Source organism: Podarcis vaucheri, assembly GCF_965113315.1.
Source record: "Podarcis vaucheri genome assembly, chromosome: 3".
Lineage (NCBI taxonomy): Eukaryota > Metazoa > Chordata > Lepidosauria > Squamata > Lacertidae > Podarcis > Podarcis vaucheri.
The window spans coordinates 36,163,238-36,178,521 of NC_138761.1; the positions used below are offsets into that span (position 1 = coordinate 36,163,238).

At 42.5% G+C, this 15,284-nt stretch overlaps 1 protein-coding gene and 1 long non-coding RNA gene across 2 annotated transcripts in view; one reads left to right on the plus strand and one right to left on the minus strand.

Moving 5' to 3' along the window:
• LOC309527909 overlaps nucleotides 1-15,284 on the plus strand; it is a 264,484-nt gene that overhangs the window by 216,001 nt on the left and 33,199 nt on the right. The gene's annotated exons all lie outside the window — the stretch shown is intronic.
• BABAM2 (BRISC and BRCA1 A complex member 2) overlaps nucleotides 1-15,284 on the minus strand; it is a 140,262-nt gene that overhangs the window by 16,230 nt on the left and 108,748 nt on the right. The window contains exon 11 of the mRNA XM_082214867.1: nucleotides 14,596-14,749. Coding sequence (XP_082070993.1) covers nucleotides 14,596-14,749 — 154 coding nt within the window. The remainder of the gene's footprint in view (nucleotides 1-14,595; nucleotides 14,750-15,284) is intronic.

Sequence of the window (15,284 nt, forward strand, 5' to 3'; positions counted from 1 at the left end):
ACTCACATGAGGGACCCTGATCCTGATCATCAGGCAGGCTGCTATTTCACTGCTGTACAATTTTTGATACTGTTGTCCTCTTCTGGGACCAACCTCTGTGCACTACCCTTGTCAGACTGGTGAGCTTATGTGGTTTCTGGCAAGCTGATTCTGGCATATGTGGTGGCAATCAAGCACTGAAACTGCTGGGGGGCGGGTCAGAGGTGACTGCCAGAGTTCAAAATTGCTACTTGCTGCTAGGAGCAAGAGAGGGTACAGCAGGCAGGAGCTTAAGTTCTGTGAATCAGAACTTGAGCTCCTACACAGTAATGCCTAAAGTCTCAATGGTGTAGCTTGTGTGATTCTTTCAATTTCTTCAAATGGACTCTGGGGAGCCACCTTGAGAGGAAGTAACCCACTTTACCACTGGGCAATCAAACTGCATGGCTCTGGGATCCTCGGTCTCCCTCACCTCCATATCTGCCACCTACATAGGCAGCCGCGGCACGTGCACACAGATCCTCCACTATGTGTTTATTCTAAAGTTCAGCAGCAATTTGTTGGATGTCCAATCAGCAGTACACACCTTTCTAATGAAGGTCTCTGGAAGTTGCCCAACTTTGCCACTGGCTAATGAGAGAGCCTGATCACGTGTCCCCAGGTCACAGCTGGTGTGACAGTCACTCTAACTAAAAGTGGGACAAAAGAATACAATGAAATGTTTATGGACTTGTCTCGTTTTAACTTATGTATGCCTAGCAGTTTTAAAGTCCTATTTATTGAGACAAACAACGAGAATTTAAAACTGCAAATAGTTCTTGTTTCAAGTGTGGTTTGGTATGTAGGTCACATTTCATAACAGGATTAGATGGAACTGTAATGTATCATTATACTCAGAAGTATCCCTATGATCTAGAAAAGAAAGTCTTACGTTAAGCATTTGCTCAATAAACAAAGTTTATGAACATCCCAAGGTCACGTAAAACATTTCAAATATGCTTAACGAAAGACGCAGGCCTTATTAAAAATCAACTTCCATTCAAATTAAGCTCTGTTTACATTCAAATTAACATTCTAAAATCTTTTTCTATTTCTAATTACTGTCATCTACAATTCTTTTGTTCCAAAAAAGTAAAGGAAAATTCCATATATTTTGTTTCCTATGCATTAGTTGTGTTTGACTGTCCTCATGGGACATAAAAGTTTACATTAAGAGATGAAAAGTTTTGTGTGTTCTAGGAGAGCATCTTGTTGGGTTGGTCCATCAAACACACTATTTCAAAATGAGACTGAATGTGTTTATCTAAGTCATTATTGCCTTGAAGAACAGGCAATTATTTGTCATAAATCTAGACAGTATCAGCTTCCACATTAAAATGCAGAGATCATGTCATCATTTCCATTTGGTTGTGAGATGAGCTCCTATGGAATTCCAAAAAGAAACTTTCCCAATCATTTTTGGTTGGTAAACTGGTTAAAAGGGGACTAAGTATTACTGTATTGGCCTGAATATAAGCCTCACTCCCCCCTCCCCCCAATTCCGACCAAGCAAAGTTAAAGTGCGGCTTATATTCGCACCCTTATGGTATGCAGCCAGGAGCATGGGGCAAACAGAGCCAGGAACATGGCAAAGCGGTGCCCGCCCCATGCATAGTCCCCTGTCCTCTCCCCCAAGGCAAGGAAGGGAGAGAGTGAGGAAGGGGAAAGGCCGACCGCAACGCAGCATGGCTCCCCCCCCCCCAGTATGCAGCCAGGAGCAGCGAGGAAGGGAGCGGCTTATATTTGGGATATTTTTCTTTTTTTCTTCCCCCCACCTCCAATTTTAAAGGTGTGGCTTATATTCGGGTACAGCTTATATTTGGGCCAATACGGTATTACTCTCCAGTGGATCCATGGGTAGTTGGGCAACTGTACTCAAAGACTCTCTATGAAGATGGGAGTCACTGAAAGCACTGCTGCTGTTCAAGTATTTTACTACTGGGTCGTATGAAAAATACCATGGAAGTATTCTAGTTTAGCATATTCTACTGCAATAGATGAATACTCAAGTTAAAACCAACATTAGTTAGTAGCAATTCTTCAGCTTCTTTTGGATTTCTTTCCCTCTTCCTTCAGGCCAAAAGATGCATGCTGCATGCATGCTCATTTTCAAGGTGTCCACACACATTTTTAGGGTACAGAAGGAAATAGCAGAGAAATATCTCTCACCAGATATTCAGCTCACATTCTGGAGAGCAGAAATCGTCTTGTGAAGAATTTCACTATGTAGATCAATACATAATTAAAGAGTACTCATTTCTGGGCACTGGGGGGAAGCTACACTTTTTAAAAAATGTACTGTCTGCCATAAGAGATCCTATACTTTCATTGAATAAAATAATCTAAATGTAATTATATCCCTTATTTAATACTTGAATTTTTGCTATATACAACAATGCTGAGATGGAATGTTTCAATACTGCATATTCGTTATTTAGAAAACCCAGTATTCCGTCAAGAATTTCGCATATGCTTATCTCCCACCATGGCATTCCATCTTTAATCATTGTTTTTCCTTTGCCAAAGTCAAAGATTTAATGAGAAGTGACCAAAAATAAGTTTCCCAACCCTCCTAATTTGGCTGAAATCCACATTATGCATGACAGCACTGAAGATCCCTGGCAGGCACCTGTCAGAAACCAACATACCATGTCTTAAGAGCTGCACTCAGCTATCCAAGACGACACTTTTCAAAATGTACATGAAAAATGTGATTCAACTAGCCAGACACTACTGTAATGCCACCCACCGTCATGAACATACACAGATTTCACTGCAATATAGATTGCTCCATTACAGGCCATCATTTGCATTCGTTTTTGGTCCACTGGTTTTTTATTTGTCTCTACCACAGCATCTATCTAATTAAAGGGGATTTTGTTACAAGAGCTGTTAAGCTAATAATGCATTAAGTATCTTAATAATAAAGCATTATGTGATATTAGAGTAAAATGTCGCTTCCTTCTACTTTCGTCTTTCTGGATGTTGGCATTTTATCCCATCGGTAACTATATATTTTATTTAGTGAACAATTCCTTGAAATTAAAGCGTGCAAATTTAAGGAGGGCAGGCTTCATTAACTCAAAGGAAGTAAATACGGACCTTTAGGGTTCTTTCCCAGAATCCACTCTACTTTCCAGCTCCCGGAATGAAATCTCACTATCAATACTTTTAATGAGATTTGCAGTGTTTAGTTAATTAATCCATTTGATTAAAAGTCATTTCAGCAGAGTTCTCCTTACAATTTTTTATTTATTTAAAATACTATTTCTAACACTAAAAATATTCACAGAAAATGTGGTTGGCTGGTACTTTCATAGAAGAGGCTCTCCTGCTGGATTCAGGTTTAAAGTGCCGTCTGAAAAGTGCACATCACTGAGTTCCTTCCTAAGGTTTGCCAGAAGCATAGCCAAGAACATGGCAGAAGAGCGTTTTCTTTCTTCAACTTTAAACTGCAAAGAATAGCAGCTGAAAAGAGTGGCAATGGAGCTTTTTGGCACCTGACCTTTTCTTTTTCCTGCATGCACTGGATGTTGTCATCTATGCCACTTGGGGTGACAGGATAAGATTCCAGATGCCACCATCATATGTCAGCTGCCCCTGAAAGCCCTCTCCCCCCCCCATCTGCAATGCCCTGGACTGAGTTGGCATTTGGACACTGTGGAAAGAAAATGGTAGCTTCCAGGTGAGCTGTGGTCACTGGGGGATCAGAGGGTGGGCAAGCATCATCAGAATGGCAGAACCTACCAAGGCACTGGTGCTCCAGTACCTGCCTAACAATACAGAATATGGATGCCAGGTCTAAAATAAACCGTATTTGTGTTTTTGCATAATTTATCCTGCTTCTCTAATCAAGGGGAGGGGCAAGGAGTTGCCAACCACAGAAGTCTTACTTTCAAGTATCTGAAATGGTTCATTCAGAGTCAACCAAGTATTGCCCTACATGTAGCTTCTTTGCACTCAAATGAGCTAGAATTTCGCCTCCTTCCCTCTCCCACAGACAAGGAGAAGATTCATAAGATGCTGAAACATTTTAACTGCCCTTGCCTAGATGTGTGGGAAATGCCTAACTTGTACTTTTTAGAATTTAGACGACGGTATGGAAATATGGCTAACACCAGGCCTCGGCCTGCATTTCCTGAAGCCTCATGGGATTTTTCTGGAACCGAACAAAGCGTAACTGAGAACAGACACTAATCCGGCATGCTTCCAATAGCTAAGTATTACGTGCACAAACAAGTAAGCTTTATTTACAATATTCCTACATAAAATTGCAGGCTGAGAGACTGTATGTTCTGTTTACATAGACATGAATGCCTACTTAAGAAGAGAAAAACACAACATTTTTTTCCCATGGAAACAAAAATCCTGGGTCTGCTTTATATCTATACCATGAACAGGAGCATTGGTTGTTCACAATTAGCTATATATTTTATGCCCACGATAGATTACCATGAACTGTGTGTTTCAGCACACTGGCCTGCAGCTGTCTCCATGCATTCCCTTTTTCTGCAAAAGCAGCTTTTGTGTTGTGAGAGTAGAACTACTCTTGACGGCTAATCTATAGATGTCTTCTTCCCTCCAATCGTCTGTTTTTCTTATAGGTCATTAAAGTCAGAGTGAATTTCTGGGTCAATCCATTGCAATCTACCTTCTTCTATAACTATCTCCACCCTTAAAATGGTCCTAGCTACTTTCTCACGCTTCCTTGTTTTGCTCCTATAATGCCATTTGTCGTCTCTCCTTTAACTTCCTTCAACTTTCCCCAGCTCACCTTACCAATGCACTCACATTTTCTCCCCACAAAGTCTCCTATTCATTAATTTGACTTGACCACAAATAGGCATATGGACGGCAATAGATAAGCAGAAAAGACCCACACGTTGTTCTGTTTACTATTTACATTTTGCTCCATACTACTTCATTCATACTCATGGAAATTTATATACGGGCCTCAAAGAATATAGCAACTCAAACTGGGTAAGACAAAGAAACAAACAGTTTCAAATCATGCCACTGTTACAGCAGACTGGCATTCATACATATTTATTTCAGGAGTGGATATTTATTTTCAAACTAAGAATTCATAAATCTCTTTAAGAGAGGAAACAAGATTTTTCAGGACGATGTGACTGTGCGTTGTCCCCATTTGTAAATACGGGACATAAATAAAGGCTTTACAAGGGGAAATATATGGAGTCACTTTGTACATAAAAAGCAAGAGCAAAAATGGAGAAAGCTTGTGTAGAAATTGCTCATCAGTTGGAGGCACGTAAGTAGAGAGAATTTATAAATGAAAACAGGCAAAGAGAAAGAAGGTGGGTGTTTTGAACATAAAAAGTAAAAAAGGTAAAGGTAAATGACCCATGGATGGTTGAGTCTAGACAAAGGATGTGGGATGTGGGATGTGGCACTCATCTCGCTTCAGGCCGACGGAGCCAGCTTTTGTCCACAGACAGCTTTCCGGGTCATGTGGCCAGCATGACTAAACTGCTTTTGGTGCAATGGAACACCGTGACAGAAGCCAGAGCACATGGAAACACTGTTTACCTTCCTGCCGCAGCGGTACCTATTTATCTACTTGCATTGGTATGCTTTCAAATTGCTAGGTTGGCAGAAGTTGGGACAGAGCAATGGGAGCTCACGCCGTTGTGCGGATTTGAACTGCCAACCTTCTGATCGGCACGCCCAAGAGGCTCAGTGGTTTAGACCATAGCGCCACTCAACCATTTCACTCAACAATGGCACTTAAAATTAAATAACAAAAGTTGTTAAAATAGCCTGTAAAAAACCCAACCATCGACTTGTATTATTTTTACTAATGAAACCTGACCAAGAGATTTTATAGGTGTTTCCTAATTTTTATGAAAAAATTAGAAAACCTGAAAAAAGATTCTAAGTTTCTGAAATGAAAATGTTCCCCATATGACTTTAATGCACAATGAAAGCTAAAAATGAACATTCAAGTTCCTAACGAGGGACTTAACAGAATAAACCCAACCTCTGAATATCAAGACTAACAAACAGGGCTTGGTTCCTTGCAAGCATGAATTGGATTATTTTCATAGAATCATAGAATCATAGAATCATAGAGTTGGAAGAGACCACAAGGGCCATCGAGTCCAACCCCCTGCCAAGCAGGAAACACCATCAGAGGACTCCTGACATATGGTTGTCAAGCCTCTGCTTAAAGACCTCCAAAGTAGGAGACTCCACCACACTCCTTGGCAGCAAATTCCACTGTCGAACAGCTCTTACTGTCAGGAAGTTCTTCCTAAGGTTTAGGTGGAATCTTCTTTCTTGTAGTTTGGATCCATTGCTCCGTGTCCGCTTCTCCGGAGCAGCAGAAAACAACCTTTCTCCCTCCTCTATGTGACATCCTTTTATATATTTGAACATGGCTATCATATCACCCCTTAACCTCCTCTTCTCCAGGCTAAACATGCCCAGCTCCCTTAGCCGTTCCTCATAAGGCATCGTTTCCAGGCCTTTGACCATTTTGGTTGCCCTCCTCTGGACACGTTCCAGTTTGTCAGTGTCCTTCTTGAATTGTGGTGCCCAGAACTGGACACAGTACTCCAGGTGTGGTCTGACCAGAGCAGAATACAGTGGCACTATTACTTCCCTTGATCTAGATGCTATACTCCTATTGATGCAGCCCAGAATTGCATTGGCTTTTTTAGCTGCCGCGTCACACTGTTGGCTCATGTCAAGTTTGTGGTCAACCAAGACTCCTAGATCCTTTTCACATGTACTGCTCTCAAGCCAGGTGTCACCCATCTTGTATTTGTGCCTCTCATTTTTTTTGCCCAAGTGCAATACTTTACATTTCTCCCTGTTAAAATTCATCTTGTTTGTTTTTGCCCAGTTCTCTAATCTGTCAAGGTCGTTTTGAAGTGTGATCCTGTCCTCTGGGGTGTTAGCCACCCCTCCCAGTTTGGTGTCATCTGCAAATTTGATCAGGATACCCTTGAGTCCATCATCCAAGTCGTTGATAAAGATGTTGAATAAGACTGGGCCCAAGACAGAACCCTGTGGCACCCCACTAGTCACTCTTCTCCAGGATGAAGAGGAACCATTGATGAGCACTCTTTGGGTTCGGTCAGTCAGCCAGTTACAAATCCACTGAGTGGTAGCATAGTCAAGACCGCATTTTACCAGCTTCTTTACAAGAATATCATGGGGCACCTTGTCAAATGCCTTGCTGAAATCAAGGTAGGCTACATCCACTGCGTTCCCTTCATCTACCAGGCTTGTAATTCTGTCAAAAAACGAGATCAGGTTAGTCTGACATGACTTATTTTTCAGAAATCCATGCTGACTATTGGTGATCACAGCATTCCTTTCTAGGTGCTCACTGACTGTTTGCTTAATGATCTGCTCCAGAATCTTCCCTGCTATTGATGTCAGACTGACTGGGCGGTAATTATTTGGGTCCTCTCTTTTCCCCTTTTTGAAAATAGGGATAACATTTGCCCTCTTCCAGTCTGCCGGGACTTCGCCTGTTCTCCAGGAATTCTCAAAGATGACTGCCAGTGGTTCTGAGATCACATCTGCCAGTTCTTTTAATACTCTTGGATGCAGTTCATCTGGCCCTGGAGACTTGAATACATCTAAACTAGCCAAATATTCTTGTACTATCTCCTTAGTTATTCTGGGCTGTGTTTCCTTTGCTTAATCATTTGCTCCAAATTCTTTAGGTCGGGCATTGTTTTCTTTATCGGAGAAGACGGAGGCAAAGAAGGCATTGAGGAGTTCAGCCCTTTCTGTGTCCCCTGTTTGCATTTCACCATCTTCTCCTCTGAGTGACCCCACTGTTTCTTTGTTCTTCCTTTTGCTACGAACATACCCATAAAAGCCTTTTTTTGTTGCTTTTAACCTCTCTAGCAAGCCTGAGTTCATTCTGTGCTTTAGCTTTTCTGACTTTGTGTCTACACGTGCTGGCTATTTGTTTGAATTCCTCTTTGGTGGTTTCCCCCCTTTTCCATTTTTTGTACACATCCTTTTTTAATCTTAATTCGGTTAAAAGTTCTTTATATAGCCACCCTGGCTTCTTTAGGCACCTTCCATGTTTCCGTCTCATTGGTATTGCCTGACGTTGTGCTTTTACTATCTCCCTCTTAACAAACTCCCAGCCATCATGAACTCCCTTTCCTTTTAGTATTGCTGTCCATGGGATCTCACCCAGCACTTCCCTAAGTTTTATGAAGTCGGCTTTCTTAAAGTCAAGAAATTGAGTCCTAGTATGCTTGGCTGCTCCTTTCCGCTGTATAGTAAACTTCAGAAGAGCATGATCACTCGCGCCTAATGATCCTTCCACTTCTACCCCACTAACCAGGTCATCAACATTGGTTAGGACCAGATCTAAAATGGCTGTTCCTCTTGTTGCTTCTCCCACTTTCTGGACAATGAAGTTGTCTGCAAGGCCAGTGAGGAATCTGTTTGACCTTATGCTCTTGGCTGAGTTTGACGTCCAACAAATATCCGGGTAATTGAAGTCCCCCATTACTACTATCTCCCTTCCTTTTGCATGCTTGGCCATCTGTTCCAGGAAGGCATCATCTATGTCCTCCGTTTGGCTTGGGGGTCTATAGTAAACTCCCACAATGAGGTCTCTGTTATTCTTCTCTCCCTTAATTTTGACCCAAATGCTCTCACTTTGGCTTTGAGGATCTAAATTTTGGATCTCTTCACAGGTATACACATCCCTGACATATAACGCCACTCCTCCTCCTTTCTTGTCTGGTCTGTTTCTCTGAAATAGATTGTATCCCCCCATTATTACATTCCAATCATGGGACTTATCCCACCAGGTTTCAGTGATGCCTATTATGTCATATTTAGTTTGCTGTACCAAGAGCTCAAGCTCATCTTGTTTATTTCCCATGCTTTGCGCATTAGTGTACAGACATTGAAGTCCATTAATCATTCCCCCGTGTCTCTTATTTAAGGATTTTTTCCTCCCACCACTAGGTCCGCGTGCTGTTTGCTCCATTTGGTCTATGACATTTGGATGATCATCTTCATTAATTGATAAACTCCTACCTTCAGGAGCACTGTCTCCCTCCCCCACATTAGTCAGTTTAAAGCCCTCCTGATGAGGTTTCTGAGATTTTTGGCAAAAACATTTCTCCCAACCGTTGTGAGGTGCAGCCCATCACTCGCCAGAAGTCCATCTTCAAGAAACTGCAGTCCGTGATCTAAGAATCCAAACCGTTCCTGCTTACACCATTTGCGAAGCCAGCTGTTCACTTCCACTATTTTCCCCTCTCTCCCTGGGCCACGTCGTTCAACTGGGAGGACAGATGAGATGACAATTTGTGCATTTAGTTGCTTCAATTTCCTGCCGAGAGCCTCGTAGTCTCTTTTGATCTTCTGGAGGCTATTGCTTGCAGTGTCATTGGTTCCCACATGAACCAAGAGGAAGGGGTATTTGTCAGTGGGTTTTATGATTCCTTGCAGTCGTTCAGTTACATCTTGGATCTTAGCCCCGGGGAGACAGCACACTTCCCGAGACATCTTGTCAGGCCCACAGATCACTGCTTCTGTTCCCCTCAGTAGGGAATCCCCTATCACCACTACACGCCTCCTCTTGGGTTTGGTCGGGGTTCTTCCGTGAGCTGTCCGTTCCAAGGTCGCCTGCACATTCCCTGAGGACTGACTTTGCTGCTCGTCTTCATATACCTGATCGACTGTAATGAGGGAGAGATCCTCAAATGGAGTCTGCTCTTCGTCTTCCATGCTAGGGGAGAGGACCTCAAAGCGATTGTGTATTTCTAAACAATCAGAGTGAACTCTGGGCCTCCTACTTCTTTGAGTCACGTTTCTCCATATATCTGGCTCCTGTGTTGGTGAACTAGACTCCTTCTCAGGGGAGTCCCCTGTCTCCTCCTTGGTGGAGACGGTGTGCTCTGTTGCTTCCAAGAAGAGCTCCAGCTCTCCAATTCTTTGGAGCGTAGCTACACGTTCCTCCAGTTGCTGGACTTTGTCTTTTAAGAGGGCAATCAACATGCAATTGCTGCAGGTAAAGCTGCCTGCAACCTTTGGCAAGATGGCAAACATTGCGCAGGAATCGCAGGCGACTGCAGCTGTTCCCTCCCCTTCCATCTTGAGATCGTGTCGTTGGGGGTGGCTACAGAGGTCCTCCATCATAAAAAGCTGAGATGGAAGTGGATCTGAGCCAAACCCTATTTCTTGCAGGACAAGGACAGCAGAGGGGGCTTATTTTGTGCAGAGTCTTACTGTCTTAAATCCTGGCATAAGAATAACCCTGTTGGATCAGATCAAAGGTCCACCCAGTCCAGGATCTAGTCCTGATTCCAACAGTAGTTGGAGAGATGCCTCTGGGAAACCCACGTTTGAAGGCAAAAATGTTTGGTCTCAACCTCCAGCTGGTGGTATTTGGAGGAACACCACCATTGACTTCACATTTGAAGGCTATTGCTTGATTATACGAACAGCTTTGTCAGTCCAATGGTCAGGGCAGAGAGCACAACCAGAAGCAGTGAAAAGGAGGGAATACAAAATGATCTTCTTTTATGATGTCTTCCCCAAACTTTTGAAGAAACTGTGATGGCACTGCATTTTAACTTGTTCATTTTCTTAAAAAGGTCTTATAATAAGAATTTACAGTGACCTCTGTGAATTCTTATACTACTACACCTGTCTATGCTGCGTAATATTTTGTGAGAGATGATATTGATTTATAACTGCTTCTCTTGATCTTCTGAGTAACACCCATGCCAGAACCCTGGAAGGGCAAGATAATAAGGACACACCCAACAAGACAATAAACGGTAGGCATGTTTAAACTGGCAGCACCTCCCATGAAGGATCAATGTCTTTAAAAATTCCCACTGCAGTATATCACCATAAGGACAGGTACTATTTGACATTCCTGTATTTTAAAAAAAGTTCAAATTCTCAACCACACTGGTTATCTATGCTGCAATTCACCATTGCAGATAGTTAAAAATGCTGTATACTGCACTCCTACTATGTGAGAGGTTTTTTTATGGTCTATTCCATGACTATGGAAAAATAAGCAAAAAGTGAAACAGAATAATCAGCCAGCCTAAATTCAGAACCTGGTCGCCTTCAACAGTGAAGCAAATTCAGGTGTACAGTTCCCTTCACATATTACTGAATATGTGTTTCCATAGCTGAAGCTGTTTCACAGGTTCAAGGATGTCACCTTAAATTGACAGCCTTTGTTCACAATGACAAGGAATCTCATTCCCTTCCCAGGGTGCTTTCAGATTTCCATGTGCTCACCCTGAACTGTAATCTATACCTTCATGCAATCACGACCAGCCCACATGCTTCAAAATAAAGCAAAACATGAAGTGAGAAGCCCCCTAATTATCGGGTGGCACTTCTACCAGTCACTTTATTCATCCTTAGATTAATTTAAATCAATCATGTCACTGATCACAGACTTAACTGAGGGCAGAATTATAGTTCTTTATATTCCCCTGGCAAAAGTTATTCATTTATTAACAAAATTATATACTGCTTGACTGTAAAAGCAAAACAAACAAAATGCCCTCTTAAGTGGGTTGCAAAAATATATATAAAAACATCAAAATTGATTTTTAAAAAACAATTAAAAACAGGTATTTAAACATTCAAAATATGATTGAAATCAGCAGTAGTTAAAAAGAAATAAAACACATGTAAATTCTGTTTGACTGGGCAGGCTTGACTACATGAGAATGTTTTAAGCAGGTGCTGATAAGAGTACAGCGAAGGCCCCTGCCTGATGTCAATCAGCAGAGAGTTCCAAAGTGCAGGTGCTTGCAGACTAAAAAATCGAATTTTTTACCAGTGCGGAGTGAGTATTACGCAACACCTGCCATAATGCCAGTTCTGCAGATCAAGGCAGTCAAGTGGGCATATATAGATTAAGATGACCCCACAAGTAAACTGATTCCAAGCTCTTAATGTCTTTATGTGCTAATATTAACAACTTGAACTTGGCCTGGTAGCAAATCGGCAACATCTGAACAAGATGTTATATACCGGCAGGGTTTCCCACTGACCGCAATTGTGTGGCAGCATTATTATTATTAATTATTATTATTTATTAGATTTATATACCACCCTATACCCGGAGATCTCCGGAAGGTTCACAGAAAAGATCAACAGAAAAACCACAATATATATAATCAAAATAAAAACAACAATCCAATAACACCCCAACTGCATTCTGCACCAACTGCAGTTTCTGGATCAAATGCAATGGAGCCCCACAGAGAATGCACTAATTACATGTAGCAATCCACATGTAACGAAAACTTTTCTATTTTGCTATACTATGGTATCAGCATATTCATCCATTAATCACAACTAAACTAAACCGAACGGTGCTTTCTGCTATATTTCAAGGAGTGATCAAACCTATTTTATTTTTACAACTTGCTGATTTCTAACATGCTGCTGTTTCAAATTTTTTTGCAATTTGACAGGCCAATAGAAAGCACCTACAAGGGGACGCTTGGGACCGTGGAAAATACGGCCTCCATGGGGCTGTCCCTGAATAAGTCTGGCCCAACTCATAGCCACAGGCATGCCTTAGACCTGGTGTTCACCTCTACTGACGTAGGTGATCTGACACCCAGTAAGAGCGAAACAAAGAAAGTGCCATGGTCAGATCACTTCCTGGTACAACTGGACTTCTCTGCGACCCTTCCCCTCTGCAGGGAGGTGGGACTGATTCCGATGGTCTGCCCCCCCTTTAATGGAGCCAAACGGTTTCCAGAGGGTGGTAAGGGATGTTTTATCCCATGTTGATGGCCTTTCAGTTGATTCCCTGGTGGCCCACTGGAATGCAGAGTTAACTAGGGCTATCAACTGTATGGCTCTGAAGCGCCCTCTCCAATTGCGCCCTCTCCGGTTTCCCCCGGAGCTGAGGGTGATGAAACAATTGCTGAGACGGCTAGAGCGCCAGTGGCGGAAAACTCATTCTGAATTGGACCAGACACGGGTTGGAGGTCAATATTCAGCCTACCAAGTGGCGATAGCGATGATGAAGAGGACTTTCTTCACATCCTCAGGAGACTCTTTCAGGTAGTTCACAATTTAACAGAACCACCTTTGCCATCGGGGCCTGGTAAAGACCCCAAGATCTCCTGCAATGATTTTGCAAAGTTTTGCAGATAAAGTCACTCAGATTCGGGAAAAGGTAGACTCCACAGTGGGAGCAGGGCTGGGGCAGGAGAGTGCTAGAGCCCTGTCTAGTCGAGTTGCATGGAATCAATTCCAATCTGTTACCTCCGAGGATGTGGACAGGCGGCTTGGACAAGTGAAACCAATCACCTGTCTCCTTGATCCTTGCCCATCCTGGCTAATAAAAGCATGCCTGGAAGGGCTGGGAGATGGGCTCTGCAGGGTGGTGAATGCTTCCCTCTGTGAGGGAGCCTTCCCAGACCCGCTGAAAGAGGTGGTTATTAAACAACTTCTTAAAAAACCATCTTTAGATGTGGCCAAAATGGCCACCTATCTCCCAATTTCAAATCTTCCATTTATTTTACTTCAAATACTTTGGCCCTTGAAGTAAAGTGAAACAAAGCAAAGAGTGGCTTAACGATGTAGATCTGCTCAATATTGCCACAATAAAATGGATAAATACAATTGTATAATCCCACTACAGGTTTCAGAATAAGAAAATTGCTGAAAGTAACAATTACATGCCTGCTTGAGCTGGTGGAGGTGGTGTGGAGAACCCCAAGGCTATAGTTGGGGGGATTTCAACACACATGCTGAGGCAACCTTATTTGGAGCAGCTCAAAATTTCATCACTGCCATGAAAACCATGGGACTGTCTCAGATTATATCTGGCAAAATGCATGTGGCAGGACACACGTTAGACCTGCTTTTCTGTACTAGTGTTTGGTGGGGGAGCTGACAAAGACTGCTGTCATGGATATATGACCCTCTAATCAGGCTTGGGCTGTATGCTGCAGGGTATGGGGCCAATGGAAACATCTACCACTGGAGATGTATGGAGCCAGATAGCTTCCTAATGTCCCTGGGGGAATTTCCCACAGATCTGTCCAGTGGTCCTGTCAGAAATTGGGAGATTACTCATGCTACCAATATGGTCACATTGACATGTCTGTCAGCAAGTCACTGAGTTATGTTGGCTCCTTGGTATTTCAAGGAGTTGAGGGCAATGAATGGCAGAGTCAACAACTGGAGGACTTGAGGAGAACATGGCCGGACAGAGATGAAAAACCCATTTTTATGTTTATCATTTTTATGTTGGGAACTGCCCTGGGATGTACTTGACAAATCTGCACTTCATTTAAGGAGGACACCTGAGAATCGGAAGGTCATGTAATAGGGAGGGGAGCTAAAAGGAAAAGGAGCTAAAGTTTGGCGGTAAGGAAAAGGTCTGGAGGGAAGAAAGTGAATGGAGCAGAGTGTATCTGCATGTAAGAAAGTAGCTTAGGCTTCATTCACCTCACTTTCCCCTAATCACATTTCAGAGGCGGTTAGCTAGTTCAAACAGAAAGCAAACTACAGTACATGTATAGTATATTGCAGAACTACCCCACAAAAGGAGAAATGACTTACTTTGCTCTTTTGGCCATCTCATTGCCATCCCAACGTGGACTGTAGGGGTAGTTTTTCTGGGCCTGCGAATAGAGCTCCCCACTGTTAGTGAAGTGATAGACAGACTGAAACGTTAATGTTGGCTGGTCCCGAGGAAAATAGAGTGGGAGGTCAACTGCAAAGAAGAAAAAGACGACAGGTTAAGGGATTTTGTTCTTTCTTGCTTTCATCTTCCTCATTTGACAAACAGATTAAGAAACTTCTAAGCTTATCAGTGCAACATCCACAGCAAAACTTTAACATTATGACAACGTAAAGCTTCCTTTCACTCAACAAACTCAAATTGTTTTAGTTACAGATAGGTAACCATGTTGGTCTGCCGTAGTCGAAACAAAATTTAAAAATTCATTCCAGTAGCCCCTAAGAGACCAACTAAGTTTGTTATTGGTATGAGCTTTCACATGCATGCACAAAAGTATCTGAAAAAGTGTGCATGTACACGAAAGCTCATACCAATAACAAACTTAGTTGGTGTCTAAGGGGCTACTGGAAGGATTTTTTTTATTTTGTTTCAAATTGTTTTATAAGCTCTAGGTGGGGGCCACAAATGCTCTCCTTCCCTTGAGGCTTTTAAGCAGAGGCTGGATGGCCACCTGCCTTGTATGATCTAGTTGAGATTCCTGCATTGCATAGCGTTGGACTAGATAACC